Genomic DNA, 18,377 nt, shown 5'->3' with positions numbered 1-18,377 from the left:
TTAACTTCACTCTTTTTTGGAGAACTAGACTTCAACAAAACGCATAAAACAAATCCATACTTACCATTGACAAAGCTGTTAATTAACCATGAATACCAGCTATAAGGGGGCAATAAAAAGAATATTTGCATTAAATTAATAAAAATAACATTATTTGCTGTTTTATTTCCTTCCTTCCTTCCTTCCTTCCTTCCTTCCTTCCTTCCTTCCTTCCTTCCTTCCTTCCTTCCTTCCAAAAACAAAACAAAACACACACCAGCACAATACAACCCCTCTTCCCCCACCCTTCTGTTTCCTCCATGCTTTAACACACTGTTTCTCAAACTTAGGTCCCCCGCTGTTGTTGGACTACAACTTCCATCATCCCTGATGATGAGCTAACTAGGGATGATGGGAGTTGTAATCCAACAGCAGCTGGGGACCCAAGTTTGAGAACGACTCCTTAACGTAAGAAATAACAGGTGTACATGGAACTCGCATCTCATGCTTATTTTACATATGCGACCGCAGCTCTCCACCAACTACTGCTTGCCTTCAAGTCATAATCAGAAGCTACACTTTGTGAAGTGGTTTTGTAGCACATTCCTAATGGCCAAACCATTATTTTGATGCAAGCTCTGAACCGGAGCACTATAGTACCACGAGGAACTTGTCATCTCAAACTGGTCAAGCATATATTCTTTGCTACATTAACTAAAGAGAACTCATAAAACAAGGCAGACATTCAGCCACCAGGATAACATTTCCAAATCATTTGCCTTCTTTGACTTTGCAGTATTACAAGTCATTGGCTCAAGGCTATGCAATAGACATTTTAAGCAGTAATTTCAGGTTTCTGAAATAATTCACAGCACCTTACCTTTTGTATTTGATATTAAGCAATGAATAAATTGCACCTCCAATGCACAATGGGTACAGTAAATATGATAAGTATTTCATAGCCTGAAAAAGAAAACATTTTTTTGGTAAACTTTACTCCTATATTACTACCGTTTGCCCTACCGTTTGTCCATTGAGCTCCAGCTGGCATAAATGGATTTCCTCACTTTTATCTTCACGACTGTATCATACAGGTTAGGCTGAGAGATGGTGGCTGACCCAAGGTTACCCAGGATTGGACATAGGGTTCTGTGGTTCCAAACCACCAGCCAGTGTGGTGTAGTGGTTAAGAGCGGGAGACTAATAATCTAGGGAACCCGGTTCACGTCTCCGCTCCTCCTTGGGCTAGTCACACTTCTCTGAAGTCTCTCAGCCCCACTCACCTCACAGAGTGTTGGTTGTGGGAGAGGAAGGGAAAGGAGAATGTTAGCCGCTTTGAGACTCCTTCGGGTAGTGATAAAGCCGGATATCAAATCCAAACTCCTCCTCCTCCTCCTTCTTAAGCACTAAACCAGACTGGCTTTCATTACATTGGAAGTTAATACTTAGAAGTCGATACTGGGAAAGGGCAGAGTCTTCAACAGATGAAATGTCCATGAGCCATTCCAACTCTTGCCTCTGCCCTCAGTACATGATAGAATTTTGTGACACACACATGAAAATGGACCAGGAGGCAGAATGTCATTTCTAAAACTCAAAACCAGTTTCCCACTAATGTAGCATAGACTTTCTACGAACACCCACACTGCAGCTTCAAACTATATTTGCAAAAAGATCAATCCATATGCGATTCCTTATTGACCATTCAATTCAACAGCATGTATTAAACCACTAGGAAGTTCAAAATCTGGAGCACAATGCCATTCGTTTGACAACACTAGTTCTCATTCCTGCCCACCCTTTGACCTGTTGCCTTCATTTTTATACAGCGCCTGGCCGAGGCTCTGTATCAGTTCCTTTCCTTACTAAGAAATTCCACAACAAATATTTTCTATTCAGTTATGATCTACTACATCATGCATCTGAGAAAGTGGCCTTGAGCCCATGAAAATATATGCCATAAAAAATATTAACTGCTTTTTGCCGCAAGAGCAAGGCTACCCCTCTGGATATTAAACTAAATGCTATGTTGCAGATTTCTCTTACCTGGGTATCATACTCCTCAGTTTTCTTCTCAGACTCAGTAAATGCACCAAACTGTATAAAATATAGGAACAGAAGCAATCAGGATGACCATATGCCCTGTTTTGATCAGATCACTTTGCTAAGAAGGGCCAATTTTAAAAATGTAATGGAGAAAGAAATGCACAAACCACTTTACACACTTTACCTAGAACAGATGGAAAAGATTTAGGGATGAAATCCAAGGCTGCCATTCAGTGCCCCACAACCTCCCAAAATCTGTTCTGGAGGACTGGGTGATCCTCCAGAACAGTGTAGAAGGTGGAATGGGGAGCTGCAGAGGCAAAGTGAAAATATCCTGTCCTCCAGTTATGTTAACAGACACCATTGCTAATTCAAAGCAATAACCCCAAGTAGCAGAAACAGGTTAAGGAATCTCATGCTGTGGGCAAGCAGAAGCTTTGAGGGCTGGAATTCAGAGCAGAAAAATGGGAGTGGGGGTGAAGTCAGGAGAAATGCTGCTGCTCTGACCCAATCTGGAATTCTCCATTGCAGGCATCAAGAAAAAATAAAAGTGCCAGGAGACCTAATCCTAGATCCTTTACATTATACATTGTTTGGGCCTTAGTGGCATAGTATGCTATTATCAGTGTGACTCTGGAAGAAAAAAACATTTCGAATGGAGCAAGACGATTTCTATATAAACAGTTAAAAAGTAATTTACCTTCACTGCTGGCACCAGACCATTCCATTCAATTGTCATTTTCAATGCCTTCTTCACTTTCCAAAGCTGGAAGGTAAAAACATTACCTTAATATATTCATGTATTGTTTTATTAACTGATTTCAGTTTTCACGCTGTTAACAGCCGTTGTCAGAAATGAGTCAATGGGCTACAAAGTGGTTAAAATGCCAAATTCATTTTGAATGAAGCTGGTTTTGACCTACTGAAATATACTGGATGAAATCGGTTTAAATCCACATAAAGCTACTTTGAGGATATGGCTGCCTGGGCTCATATGAAACATGTGTGGCAACTCACCTCAATCACTGCCCCGATACCGGCTGGAATCAGCACCAACAAGCTTGTTTGTTCATCCAATAGGAAAAGAAATATTATCACGGTACTGAAGCATCGCCAAAGCACTGCATGGAAGAAATTCACATGAGGACACTTGTGCGAGTTTTAAAATAATGCATTTCTCGAGTTCAGAGAACCCTACACCCAACTTTACTGAAAAGTGGCATTCATCTGTTTTAATAGTTGCATTCCTACATATAACTGGCTCCAGGTCTACAGAGCCTTAGGCAAAGTATCATCAGTGGCTACTCCCAAATGGCTCTGTCCAGAGGCACCTTGCCAAGCAGAGTGGGCAGCAGCAGAACAGGTGGCAAATTCAGGAGTGGCACAGGAAGAACAACAGCATGGGAACTGCCATTTCAATCTCCCTGAGAGCGCACAACATTAGAGACACTGAAGACAGATTAAACAGACATGTTTATAGCCAACTGGTACACCTTTTAGTGCTTAGAGCCAAAGAAAAAAAACCTAAATCAACAGAGCTGCCTAAACTGGGCCAGACGGGCCCTTAAATCCCCCCCTTTTTATCAGTGCTGAAAAGAGCAACAGAACCCATTATAACCCCCCCCCCCCATGTGCTAGCACTCTGGAGGGATGCTATATCGAGGGAACTCTGCAGCGATTAAAATGATAGCACCCTTGCTTTAGCCACTTGGCACTTGTTTCAACACTGAGAGACAAGTGGGATAAATGTAAAAGGGTCTGGCCACATCAGTATGGGTAGTCCTTGCTGGGACGCCGCATTTGCTCCACCTTCGTATTCGGTAACCATGAAAAGATGGCGCAGAAAACTCATACATTCCATACCTGCTTTTGTAGACATGCCAATCATGCTCTTTTTCTTCTTCCAGAAGCTGATGTCATTTTTGAACGCAAGGAAATCAAAGAGAAGCTGCAAATACCAAAATGCCATTAGATCAGAACCGACCAAAAGAGAGCAGCACAATTACGCTTCTACAGTTGGTAAAGTCTTGTAGGCACTACAACTACTAGGCCACAATGTTTTGAGGGCCATAAGTTCCTCATCCCTTCTCTAGACGACCATGTGAGCCCGCCTCTGTTTTCAGCTTCTGCCTGGCAATGTCTATCCACTTCCATATTGCAGGAAACAATACAGCGGACCTGCAACTTGCTAGGAGGATCAACAGACTGAGTTGGTAGAGTGGAATCTCGGTTCCCGAACAGCTCCATTGCCGTACATTTCGGTTCCTGAATGTTCAGGTCTGTGGAACCCAGCACTGGCAACACCTTATAATTAAGAGTGCTCAAACCAATAGAAAACCCTTCCTCATGTCCATCTCCTCTCAAGTAATCAGTCAGAGGTTCTAATGCTACAAAACCCCAGCACACACTACAATGTAGATCAGCTGCTAAAAGGCCGTAATATGAAAAAAAGATGAGCAGTCAATTTGCATTAGTTTTTATTAATCTGTAATTATATTTACAGATGAATCAGGCAATCTAGCTAATTTTGCAAGCTTCTCCCTCTAGCCAGGGTTCTAACCGTCTCTCTTAATTAACACTGGTATTCCAAATCAATTTCCAGAGACTTGGAGGCCAAGACAAATAAACTTATGCAGCCTTGTGAAACATGTCAAATCATTATTAGCTACATTTTCATTCTCCCTTCCTTCTAAGAAATTCAGGGCATTGTTTTAGTTTCACAACCACCCTGTTAGGTAGGAAGAGAGATTATGCCTGAGGCTGAGATTTGTGACTGTGGGTATTTCAATCTCCTATCTAACATTCTAGCCACCAACCCAACATCTCTCTATCCCTGTCTTAATTTGAACAGAACCTCAAACAGAACTAGTGCTATTCTAAAGAGGAGCTTGAAGTAAGCCAAAGGAATTCCATAATTATTAGAGACACTGTCAGACAGCAACGATCAATACTTAAATATCCACAATTCACTTACATGGAATGCTGCTACAAAGAATGTCAAAGCAAGAAAATAGAGGTTGGTGTCCACAAAAATCCCCTTTACTTCATCAGCATCTTTTTCGGAAAAGCCTAGAAGAATGAAGTGGACAGGACATGGGCTTACAAGCAAGCTGAAATAGAAGTACCAAGTATTCTAAATATAGTTCAAATCTGAGAAGATCAAACACACACTTTCTCTTCCTTTACGTCCTTGAGCAAATAGAATGGAAGTACAACATATATGAATAATTAGACAGGTGTTGTCTATTGATGGAGGACATACAACTCAGCTTATGATTTATGTGCAGATGGTCCTGGTTGAATCTCTGGCAATCTCTAGTTGAAAGAGTACAGGTAGCAGGACCGGGAAAGGATTCTGCATGAGATCTTGGGGAGTAAAAAATGCTGGGCTGGATGGGCCAATGGCCTGACTCAGTATGAGGCAAATTCTTGGGTTATCAACAAGACTTTATAAAAGCGAAACGTCAGCAAATCATAGGTTTTCATTGGCATTACCGATATATTCTGTAATGCACTACACAATGTATTCAACATTGCCCAAAATTATAGGTAAAGGTAAAGGGACCCCTGACCATTAGGTCCAGTTGTGACCGACTCTGGGGTTGCGCGCTCATCTCGCATTATTGGCCGAGGGAGCCGGCGTATAGCTTCCAGGTCATGTGGCCAGCATGAGAAAGCTGCTTCTGGCGAAACAGAGCAGCACATGGAAATGCCGTTTACCTTCCCGCTGTAGCGGTTCCTATTTATCTACTTGCATTTTGACGTGCTTTCGAACTGCTAGGTTGGCAGGAGCTGGGACCAAGCAACGGGAGCTCACCCCGTCACAGGGATTCGCACCGCCGACCTTCTGATCAGCAAGCCCTAGGCTCAGTGGTTTAACCCACAGCGCCCAAAATTATAGTGTGGTAAAAGCTGACTGCAGAGGCACACATACATGGGTCCAATCCACCTCACACTGAAGAACTATATTGCCTTTGAACTTCATCCATTGTGGACACTTGGTTACATAAAACAAGATCCAAATCACTACATTGCCAATATTCATGCATTGCACACACAATGCCAGTTTAGGCCACACCTGGGGAGGTTGCAAGGCTGAATGCCTTCTCAAGAAAATTGTTTTACAAACGAAACAAGCATATGGGGAACAAACTGAGGCTTCAACTATTATTCTCAACATCTCTACCACTTTCAGAATTGTTTGTTCACATGCAGTCTGAAGTGGGACACACCAGGAACAGTTTCACCACTACATCAGTACTGTGTGCATGTATGAACAAAAGAGAAGGGGGGGGGAACAGGACAATTTGGATACTTCTAGCCAAGGGGTGGGAAACCTGCAGCTCTGCAAATGCTGCTGCGCTCCCAGCCTTTGGCCAATAGTCAAGGATGAGTGGAACTGAAATCCCATCAACACCTGTAGGTCCAAAAGTTCTCCACCTCTGCTCTAGACTTCAAAATGGTGTCTTTGATCTTGAATGATACAAATATTACACATCAAAAGCAAGCAGGATTTGTGTTTATCAATACTATTCTTACAGAAACATTCAACCCACTCCATAAACCCAGTGGAAACTGAACCTTACCGAACTGCTGCAGGGAATACACAGCATCTTGCATGTGGATCCAAAACCTCAGTTTCCCCAGGGATATTTTATCATATGACACAGTAAGGGGTAGTTCTGTTGTTGAACGGTTTATAATCTGCATCGAGTTTGAAAACAAATAAAGTAAGAATCATAGATGAACACCGAAAACTATAAACTAGTTTAAGATTACGCCTTCTAAAGGGCAACATCATACAGTGGGCTACTTACAATAAAAAAGCAACATCTTTTTTAAAAAAATTACTGCAGTAGCAACATAACATTACAGATGTAGGATGATACTCAATGGTCTCTACATTCCACTCTTCCAGATTATGCCACATACAACAATAGGTTCAGAGACAGATGGGATTTCTATAATGTGCGATGTAACCCTTTAATGCTCTTCCCCTGGAAGCCCTGAGCCAGGTGGATGTAAGTACCAAGCACACTGCAAGTACCTTGCCTAGAATAAGAGGCCTGCACTCTCCTCCCTTAGTGACATGGAGCTACCCTACTCTTCCCCAGGGTGCATATGCCACCCACTTCAGAGTCAAAGGGCAACAAGTCTGCATGCCTTAGAAATCAGCAGGGCACGGCAGAGTCGTGCAAGGGTCACATGTACAGAGCACAATGCAAAGAGGAGAGAAGGAAAAAGCAAAACATTCTGTATCGCCCTATGAAGTCCCCATGCTACGTGTTGGAACTGCACAGCTAGAATGGGATGGCACACCCCTTTTTAAATATAATTATTTTTATTAAAGATTTTCTTGGGTTACAAAGGTAGTGCAATGTCTCATTATTATTTTTTCCATGCATCATTTTTACACAACAACTTATACAGCCCAACAGGACAACGACAAAAACTTGCCGTCAGCATACAAATCAATATGGCTAACCTAATCAAAACACCCTCCCTCCCCACTCACGCAAGAAACTAAGGATGATCATAGCCAACCACAAATGAACAACCACATTCTAAGACAAATCCTGATCTCTCTCACCAACAAAGAAACACGAACAAACAACAGAGAACCCGCACAAACGACGCTGACGCCGAACCCCTACACCTATCAAGAAAAACAGAAACATCGGCAATCCACCACACCCAACTCCCCATGGCACACCCCTTTTTTCAACTTACACTGCTGTAGCAGAAGCAACAAATGTTCATTGAGAGAAACAAACAATGATAAAAAATGTAAGATGGCATGCTGTAGCTCACCATTAAATCTTTCACTCTGTTGCTCAGCTGATCAATAAACAATATTGGAAGATAATGCACAGTCTTGCCCAACTGAACCCTAAGTTTTAAAACAGATTTTGTTATGAATACAAATAATTATATTTCAATGCAACAAACAAACAAACATACATTACTATATGCAGCTAAAAGTACAAAGAACATAGTCTAGTATCAGCTAAAATATTTCTGCCTAAAACCTAGATGAATAATCTTTACACCAAGCAAACACTCACTTGTTCAAGTTTTCTCAGAGAGAAATGAAACCCAAGTTCATTTAACATTCCAATTTTTAGTCTGGATAACTGTCTGTGGAATTTGGGTGGCTCCTCTACTCAAATGAGCCTTACACAGAACAGTGCCAAGCTAGACAAAAGTCACTGACCCCTCAATTTATGACCCAAGTGTGATGTATCAAGTGGATTGCTAACCATTGGGGGGGGGAGTTATAAGATGAGTGATATCTTGAGGCAATGGAATCTGACTCAAAACTATTTGGGGGTGACACACGAGGGTTGATTTTAACACATGCCTGTAAAAATCTACTTTGTGACAGCAAAGCAAAGAATGAGTATCTGCATTTTTAGCCCCAATGTTTGAGATAGCCTAAGCCAGGCATCCCCAAACTGCGGCCCTCCAGATGTTTTGGCCTACAACTCCCATGATCCCTAGCTAACAGGACCAGTGGTCAGGGATGATGGGAATTGTAGTCAAAAACATCTGGAGGGCCGAAGTTTGGGGGTGCCTGGCTTAAGCAAAGGAGTGATATGGCAAAGGGAACACAGCAAACTTCATGGCTGAATGGAGAGGTGAACATACATCTTTCTGCTCTAAGCCCAAAACACCAGACAGCCACGACTTTATCACGACTTGCTTTAGAAAAGCCCCCAACCCATTAAAGTCAGTGCTCAAAGTCTAAGCCATTTGCTAGTTCTGCTCTTAAAATGAGGCCACTGGCACTATAGCTGCAGTAGAGAGTATATTGAAAGTAAACATGTAAACCATGGGTAAGCAAACTAAGGCCTGGGGGCCTGATCCGGCCCAATCGCCTTCTAAATCTGGTCTGCGGACAGTCCAGGAATCAGCGTGTTTTTACATGAGTAGAATGTGTCCTTTTATTTAAAATACATCTCTGGGTTATTTGTGGGGCATAGGAATTCGTTCATCCCCCCCCCAAAAAAAAAATAGTCGTCGTCCCCTGCCAAGGTCTGACGGACAGTGGACTGGCCCCCTGCTGAAAACGTTTGCTGACCCCTGATGTAAACAGTGTTAGAAACTAAGATATGAAATCGAGGAGCTAAATGGCAGCTTAAACTTAGGTTATGGGCGCAACAACAGAATGTCTAGGTGCACTTTTTTATAACAAGAATACAAAGCTGAAAATGAATAAACTGCAGCTAAAATATTATGTTCATTTTTCACATGGTCTAGTCCTTCCCTTGCCCACCCCCTAATATTCTTAAGAGGGTCTCTTCTCCAGTATTCAGAGTAGCTGGAAGTGAGAAGGCAGAAAAAAGTCCTCCTTTCCTTCCATTCTGCAGTTTAAAACTGAAATCTTAGGCACAGTACCGTGCCCAGAGCTCAGAAACTGCTCACGCTAATGAAATTCCCTATCGCAAATTGTTCCTAGAACAATGGGAGTTTTGAACATTTCCTGTAGATGTTATTAAAGTATTCATATTTTGGTAGAATTTTGGATTAGCAATTTTAAAAATACTTACATTTTCATGTATCTGTGCACATCAGCAGGGAGAGAGGATCCATCAAAGACAAAGTCTTCTACCATAACATTTAAGGTCAGCCTGGACCTCCAGTGTGAGACAGGCTCATCTAGAGCATAATTCTGCTTTTTTTCTGCTTCAATTTGCTGCTCAATAAAAAGAGATACAAAAGTTATTTCAGAAATCCAGGCTTTTAGGCAGAAATATTACAAAAAAGGTGACAGTATGGTCATGATTGCTTTCAAACTCTAATCTTCTGCTTTTCCATCTTTATGGAGCAGACATTACAACCTAATCCAAATAGTTAAGTAAAGCTTCCATTCCTTTCTCCAAACAAATCTCATGGTTGATGGGGAGACACTCCTGGTGCCTTCATTACATAAGTTTAGGTGCCGGGTGAAAATGTTTTCCTTTAACCATGGTTCATTCTGCTGGTTGGCATTTCTTAGTGCAGAAAGTACTGATCTGATGTGTAGAAATCTTTCCTATTCTAAATAATTCAAGAGGGTTCTGGAAGCTTCTCTGTGTGAAAGAAACAAGCAGAAGGTTCATGATGTTTGGGTTATACCTTCAGAGAAGCTGAGTACAGCTGGCTTAAACTGATTGTTCTCTCTTTCTGTCAAGGTCATGCTAACTATAATAATAATGCCAGAAGGAGCCTGCGTCTCACTCTCTTTCTGTCTCTCTTTCCTTCTGGTGTGGTGTTCTGTATACTGTATAGTGTTAAGGTTTAGTCTTATTGTAAGTTATTGTAAAATTAAGCTAAGTCTGCTGCTGGATTTCTTATGGACAGTGCCAATCCTGAATGTATTGGATTTGTGACCATTACGCTCATTTGCCTTCAGTAGAAGTAAAGCTCTGCTGGATGAAATACAATTGCCTCTGGTTTATTTTTGGGGGGGAATCCTGCAATGTGTTTAAGTTTTTACTCTGCTAACTGTACATTGGAATTCTACTCTGGATCAATATATGAGTAGAATAAATGACAGATTCTATGGCCTTTTAAATGTGTTTGTGGGAGGGGAGCTATTGGTTTGTTTTTATTTTATCATGTATTATGTGTTCTAATTTTGAATTTTTATACTGTGAACTACCCTATGATCTTTGGATGAAGGGCAGTATAACAATTTGATAAATAATAATAATAATAATGACAACAATAGCTTCAAAAATAGTGAGCAGAGTAACTAGGGATCTAATCGCTCTGCAAGCAGGCACTGAGTTCAAAATGGTGGCTCAGAAATGTAAATCTAATCTATAAATATATAGAATAGCAAATAGCAAAACCACCAAATACCCACCAATCACACAGGATGAACTACAGACTCAGCATCCAAACAGTCCACCTCTTATTCAGAAGTCAGATTAACTCACATCACCCTCCCCGGTTGCACCAATATTTCACCTAGGAGCAAGTCCATCCACAAACCATTGCCCAGAGTGAGTGTCCTCACTCTCATCACACTCTGAAAGAGCAACCCAAAGAGTTATCAGGGGGCTCCACTGGGGTTGACGGGCCATCATAGCAGCTTCCAAACAGATAGGCTTCACCCATGGAAAATAGCTACGACTATAAAGGTAAAGGGACCGACCCTGGGGTTGCGGCGCTCATCTCGCTTTACTGGCCAAGGGAGCTGGCGTACAGCTTCCGCATCATGTGGCCAGCATGTCTAAGCCGCTTCTGGTGAACCAGAGCAGCGCATGGAAATACCGTTTACCTTCCCACTGGAGTGGTACCTATTTATCTGCTTGCACTTTGATGTGCTTTTGAACTGCTAGGTTGGCAGGAGCAGGGACCGAGCAATGGGAGCTCACCCCGTCGCGGGGATTTGAACCACCGACTTTCTGATCGGCAAGCCCTAGGCTCTGTGGTTTACTCTTGCTCTTTATGTGTGAGCCTAGGTAGCCAAACATTCTGGCTCATTTGGCAGTTATTTACATAAAATGCGCATCATGTACACTTAAACTCACCTCCAAATTCTACTGAAGGGCAAAGGTTTCCTACTATGGCCAGTAACTGCCACAGCTCTGCTTTCAGAGAAATGAATTGAGCATGTGCATTATCTAAGCACGCCCACTTGCAGGTAGAAAATAATTCCGAACGTGCTTAGTTTAGCAAAGTTTTCATGTGCACTATTTTTACTTGGTGAATTATTCAGTGGAAGTACTGCAAAATGTCAGAAATCTCCCAATAAAAAAAGAAAGAAAGCCTCTCACCTGTGTGATAGATTCTCCTGTAAGAAGATTAATTTCTTCTGGTTTAGGGACCATATAAGTAGTCAGAGGGCTTACTATATGCACCTGCTTGCCATCATGCCAAGGCAGAATTCCAGCATGATGGAGAAATATGTAGGCATATAATGTCCCATTATTTCGTGTTTTCTTTGGTACTGAAACGTTAACTGTTCTGAAAATGAAATAAATACATTAATTATACAAATAACGTTTATGCTTTTTCTTCGCCATGAGATGCGATCGTTAGCAGTTCTGCCTCAACCAGGACTAACAGCGTTTTAGACACTTGAAGTGAGATATTCTGATAAATTTAGAATTTTTAGATTAACTTTTAAATGTCTTTTAGAAGTAACAGATTCATATTTCTGTTTGGAGTCTGACTGATTCTACATTCTTTGATTTTGTTCTAATGAAGCATTTCAGATCTCCAGGAATTTTAACCGCCACATTTGATGCACACCAACCATAACCCAATCATGGGACAGAAACCACCTCTTCTGTCTGTATGTAGGAACAGTGATGAGGAAGCTCACCTCTATGTTGTGTTTTTGAAGGGAGCAGTCACAGCACTTTCTCCTAAAAAAGCTACGTTTTCCCATGGAAGTTTGTAGCGGAAGGGGAGAAAGTAAAAGTGGTTTCCTCCCACTTTTGCCGAGTTTGGTTGGAGGCAGCAGCAAGGCAGAAACTCAACTTATAAGAGAGAAACTACTTCTTACTTCCCCCTTCCAATTTTCCATTGAGCAAAGCAAGGATTGTTTTTCCTTTCCACTGAGATTTTGCAGGAGGTGAATTACCTGAATCTTCTACAAAGGACCTTCCTTCCTCAAGTTTTCTGCACACATCACACACTCAAGGAAATGAAGGGAAGGGGCAACCACTTATGATGAGTTTTGTTACTAAAGGCTTCTGAATACTTACACCCACACCATGAACAAATCCTGACCAGAAAATCAAAATAGATGGGCTTAGAACTTCAATCTAAGCACACTTATCTGGAGCTAAATCCCCTTAATGAAAATTAGACTCACATCCTTCTTTTCAATTAGCATGCTAAAAATGGGCGCAAGGCATACAATTGTAAGCTACTTTGAAATAATCAGTAAAAGGCAGAATACACATGATTTAAACCAAGGGAGTGAAATAAAACTATGACTTGGGGAAAAAAATCATGAAAAATGCGAGGCAAGATCTACCCCAGTGGTTCCCAAACATTTCCCTCCAATCTACTGAGAATTTTGGCAGAGTCCTTGAGAATTTCTCTGCCTCTTGTAGCAATTGTAATGCACTGTGCATATGCTGTATGAATCTATTTTTACAGTCATGCCACAGACAACCTCAATCGCACATCACAGGTGGTCCACCAGCCACAAGTTGGGAACCCCTGATCCAGCCACAGTTCAAACACTTCGAAGACAGTCATTTCAATGATAAATATTACAGCACATGCTTAACTCTTACGCTAAATACATGCATCTTAAAAGAAAACTATACAAATCCATTAATACCTTTCAAATTTGGACTCAACGTCAAAGTTATCCACATTCAAAACCAGATCAATATTATTTTCAGTGCCTATGTTTGATCGTGTGGTCGTGTAAACGCTTAGCTGAAAGAGAAAAGGGACAGTCAATGCTTCCATCATGTTGCTATGCTGGGTGCGGTGCTGCATTTATTCCCTTTATCTGCTGCCAACCCCCCCCCCCAAACTCAAGGCCAGCATGTTTTCAGCTTGCAAGCCACATTGCCTTTGTGACATCTAAAACGCGGATGCCACTTGCAAGGGGTGCCTTCCCATACGAGGATGTCTGTGTCTGGATCATAGAGTTCTCGCTGGGATATAGAAGGAAGTGGTCACATGCAGACTATGAAACTCACTTGCCATGGAAGGTATGACAGCCCCCCCCCCAATGTTCATGAAGACCTTTTTATTCCAGCATGCTGTTTCATGTATGCATTTTTAGTTGATGACTCTTCTACCCCCCCCGCCATAGTCTACTTTAATAATTTTATTGCTTTAATTGCTCACTTGTTATTTGTTTCATTAAACTGATGCAACTCTTCTTGACCATCTCTTTTTGAGACTGAAAGTGTGGGGTATGAATCTTCTAATCACTGTATCTTGAACAGAGATTAGATTCCCCACCTGCTCCAAGTTTATGAAGCGCTGTGAAGGGATGGAAGTTGCCTGCTTCTGTAAACACTGTTATGAGTTTATTTATATGAGTTGCCATATGTTTTGGCCCCCTTTTCTAGTACAGCTGCTTATACCCATCAGTGGGTAGTGATGACGATTAAAGAGCAAGGTGCTCCTTTCCAAATCTATAATTCTACAGTCTAGTGCAGAATATACAAATCTGTTTCTTTCCATCCTCCTGCTTGAGACTTTCTGCTCCTGACAGCACAATATACTAATAAAACTGACAGGGCAAAGAGAGCAGCATGCAACACCCAGCCTGTCATGCTGCTCCTTCTCTCTCCCTCCCCCCTCCCTAGAGTCCACTACAGTGGGACAAAGTTACACTGTACTTGACTTTACAATGCACTGTAAATAAAAGGTGTTAATATGGTACAAGAAAACACAGACCATCTTTTTGATAGAAAAGTCAAATAATAATACTAGGAAATGCATGGCACCCGGTTGTAAAGGCCTCATATCATTCTTATGCTGCCTAGGAATTTGAAATAACTCTTTTTAAAAAACGTAATTGAGAGTGGGTACTTTTATTTTTCAACAACCATAAGCTTAGCATTTTTACAGCACTTTACAGAACACTTAAAGCTATTCACATGTATCTCGGTAATCCAGGCATAGGCAAACTCAGCCCTCCAGATGTTTTGGGACTACCACTCCCAGCATCCCTGACCACTGGTCCTGTTAGCTAGGGATTATGGGAGTTGCTCAGGGCCGGCCCTACAGCCAAGCTGGGTGGCGCAGGGCACCACGGCGCCGGCCTGCCGCGCAGCTGGGCCCACGGCAACCCCGCTGTGCCTGCCCGCCCGCCCGCTGCGCAGCAGCGCCTGTGGCAGCCGTGCTGTGCGCGGCGCCCGCCCAGCCACCACGCCGGGAAACGGGGCGGGGGGCGCCAAAGGGATCCGTCGCACCATGGCGCCAGGGGCGCTTAAGACGTCCCTGCCTGTGCTACTCCTTAGAACTCTGCTCAACAGCAACTTTTGCCAAATAAGAACTGAAAAAAGTAGGGTGGCCTTGGGCCAACTGGACTGCTGCTTAGTTGTAGTGCCATAAGGCTGGATCAAGGATCTCTAGGTACTGATTCCTACACTTTTCAGCAATCTTGCATAGTCAGCATCGTCACCCCATATTGAAGAAGGGCAACGATGCCTGGCAAGAGCAATTTGCTCAAGGCTTTAATTATGAAGTGGGGTTAGCAGCAGCACTTCCTGGTTCACAGTCCAAGTCAGACAAAGGATGGGCAGAAGGAAAGCAGGCTGAAGAGATTATGTAGCACATGCTTCACAGGTCAGTTTGCAGCAGACCACCTAGCACTGTCCATTTGCTGCTCCAAGATCCTTGCAAAGCATACTGTACCAGATGGGCCTTGGCCTATCCCAGGAAAAAGGGATTCCTCATAACTTACCGTAGCAGAGGTTGGCTATATTAAAATGAGACCCTTACTCTGAAAGTTTCGCATTGATTGGTTAGTTGGTTGGTTGAGAGTTTACTCAAATACCACTTTTGCACAATGAGCTTTGTCCACCAATAGTGGCTTACAACATACCTTAAGGGGTAGGGAAGAATGCTGAGGCAGTGCAAATATACAATATGCCACTGTACAGATACTGTTGGGCACACGGGGGTGGGGGATTGTGAATAAAAGAAGAAAAAAACCAGATTGTGCAAGGCTGAAGACTGCTCACACACAGCTGTCTATGCCTTTTAGGTGACGTGTCCCTCCTCACCTTGGCACCGAGTAGGCTGGACGGGGAGGAGGATATGAACTTGCCTCTTAAAAGGTTTTTATACACACACACACAGAGAGAGAGAGAGACTGCTGATAGAGATATTTCTATGATACATAAACACTCAAAACCAACCAACGAGGCCACTTGGGTAGCTCCGTTGGCGTTGAAAACATGACCAAGGTCATAGGTTCTTCCCCCCTTCCGGCCTATTCCTGCATTGCGGGGGGTGGGGGGTGGGATAGATGATCCCCCGGGTCCCTTCAAATCTAGGATTTATTTGAACCAACCGACACCCCCAAATTGATTTGCCTCGGAAAGGAGATGGGAAGGAGAAAGGGGAGAACTTGAGGAGTTTTTATGCTTCTCTCCCACTCCTCCGGATTTTACTTACCCCACCCCACATGGTTGCAAAAACGCGGTGACATATTTCCGTCATACAACGGCATTTAATTTACTCAAGTAAATAAAAGAACAAACGGACTCCCCCACCCACCCATTGATTGCCCCTCTCCCCCGCCCACTGATTGCCCCCTTCCTCCTCCCTCCGCCCATTCATTGCCCCACTCCCCCTTCCCTGTCCCCTCCCCCTCCGCGCCTCACCTGCAGTTTGGGCCTCCGCGCCAGGTAAGGCCTTATGCAGCCGTCGTTGGCGTCGTTGCCCCGGGCGGCGGCGAGGCAGGGCCGGGTGTGGACGATGCCGTACATCACCCAGCAGGTGTGCGCCACGTAGACGGCGAACAGCCCCACCGCCAGCCCCGTCAGCGAGCTGCGCCTCGGCAGCATCGCCCCCGAGAAGCGCCGCGGAGGCCGCCGCCGGCATCGACCGCCCGGACCACACGCGGAGGCCCCCTAAGGCAGGCGCCGAGCACCGGGAGCAACGCGGCCGCCGCTGTCGCCGCCCTGGTAAGCGGCAGGATCCGAACCCCGGCCCACTTTCTGCCTCACGCTCGGAGCTCTTTCTCTCTCTCTTCCCTCAGCAGCGGGAGGCCGGTCGCGCTCCGCCCCACGGCATGCCGGGAAGTGTAGTCCCGCCCCTGCCGTAGCTCGGAGGGCGTGGCCTGTCTCTGTCTCAAGCCGGCGCGGCGGGGAGGGCTTTTTGCGCCTTTTCCCTCCGCTCTCGGGATATTGGGGCAGAACTCGGCGCTGCTGGCCCTTAAAAAAAACCCATCAAGTAGTATTAAATGCTCGTCCATGGGGGGGGGGAGGGGGAGGCGGTGAGGATTAGGTCGCACCAGGTGTTATTTCTTCCCTTTCCACCTGTGTGTCTGTGGACAAGGTTACGCCCACTCGCATCTTGGCGTCTGATGGAGCGGATTTTTCAATACATGTTGGAAGGCTTGCCTTGGATGGATGCAATTTCCCAGTTAGGGGTTCTTTACTTGACTGGAGAGGATATACAGTATATATATTTGCATGGGCTGCCAAATCCAGTGGCCTTAAAAAATATCTCAAACGAGGTTTGCTTGTTTCAAAGCAAGTTTTTAGTCCTCATGAGTATAACGGCAGGCTTTGATATGCACCTGCAGCAATCGTCCAAAAATTCAGTGGCTTGCATAACTCCATTTCCCACTTGGTTATCTCCATCTGTTTAGTTTATATGCAAATGAAGACTTAGTGTAGTGGGACCTGCAAGTTGAAATACTGCTGCTTCTGTTGAAATGAAGACAGGCACCCACAATCCCAATATTCTGGCACTTGTTTTATGGAAGCTGAATGATTTTCCTGTGCACCTTGATTCTCTCCCCCCCCCCAATAGTCATCTAAATAAAGTATATTCCTATATAAGTTGGTCACATGGTTATTGCGGTGTTCCTTTTCTGCCGTAATTGTGCAAAACTGCACTGCTCTTCAAATGGCACGCCGTGCTATTGCTATGGTAAAAGCGAACTAGGAAACATTCCAGCAGCTGTTGCAGGAATGGACATTGCAATTTTCTGAACAGTTTACTGTCCATTTACTGTCTTTATTTTTCCCGATTTAAACTATAAAATGGAGGTTTTCTTGAGTCAAAATGAGAGTACCCCTAAACATGTTTTTAATAAAAAGAACAATGGTTTTAGGGTGTTTGTGGATGAAGAAATATTTTTGACAGCTTAGAACCAGGTCCCATATTTGTGTTCACTTGCAAGAACACATGCCTAGTTTGTACAAATGAATCTATATAAACTGATCATTTCTCCTCCAAGAAGTACCTCCTCCCCTATTTAGCAGTTTCTGCTGCAAATTTGGACAGGGTGCATGTGCATTAAAATAAACCAGCAGATTTTGTTCTGATCTTGAGATCAGAAACATACGCCTTCGGGATTTAATTTGTGTCTCCCTTTTCCCTTTTATCGCTGATGTGGAACAATGAGAGTCCTACCAAATGTATAATAGTTCCCCCTACATAGGGTGGTAGGTCACTAATTTTACTCAGAGTAGACCCATTTAAATTAATAAACGGAACTAAGTTAGGCCCGTTAATGTCAACTAAGTGATATTCAGAATAGACCAATAGACTACTACCCATTTTCTCATTTTTTTTGTGGCCCACTTAAAAAGACATCCCACTACAACGTAAAAAAATACTAATGAAAGCCAAATACTTTGCTTGGCCCCTGTTCTTTTAATTTGTCTCCGTATTAAAAATTCAGCTTACAGAAAGCC

General features: G+C 43.3%; 1 protein-coding gene across 1 annotated transcript in view; it reads right to left on the bottom strand.

The window, feature by feature from the left end:
* Positions 1-18,377, bottom strand: part of CLPTM1L (CLPTM1 like) — a 26,474-nt gene extending 8,097 nt beyond the window's left edge. Inside the window, exons 1-13 of the mRNA XM_035125567.3 lie at positions 16,332-18,377; positions 13,316-13,416; positions 11,793-11,982; positions 9,576-9,721; positions 7,837-7,915; positions 6,612-6,729; positions 5,000-5,094; positions 3,889-3,973; positions 3,043-3,146; positions 2,726-2,791; positions 2,026-2,076; positions 860-942; positions 65-99 (exon numbers count right to left, since the gene is read on the bottom strand). Of these exons, the coding sequence (XP_034981458.1) occupies positions 65-99; positions 860-942; positions 2,026-2,076; positions 2,726-2,791; positions 3,043-3,146; positions 3,889-3,973; positions 5,000-5,094; positions 6,612-6,729; positions 7,837-7,915; positions 9,576-9,721; positions 11,793-11,982; positions 13,316-13,416; positions 16,332-16,514 (1,336 nt within the window). The 5' untranslated portion in view covers positions 16,515-18,377. The remainder of the gene's footprint in view (positions 1-64; positions 100-859; positions 943-2,025; positions 2,077-2,725; positions 2,792-3,042; positions 3,147-3,888; positions 3,974-4,999; positions 5,095-6,611; positions 6,730-7,836; positions 7,916-9,575; positions 9,722-11,792; positions 11,983-13,315; positions 13,417-16,331) is intronic.

The sequence above is a fragment of the Zootoca vivipara genome, chromosome 8 (genome assembly GCF_965207765.1).
Source record: "Zootoca vivipara chromosome 8, rZooViv2.hap1.1, whole genome shotgun sequence".
NCBI classification, from domain to species: Eukaryota; Metazoa; Chordata; class Lepidosauria; order Squamata; family Lacertidae; genus Zootoca; species Zootoca vivipara.
The sequence above is the reverse complement of the archived record's forward strand: the minus strand, read 5'-3'. Positions and strand labels throughout refer to the sequence as shown.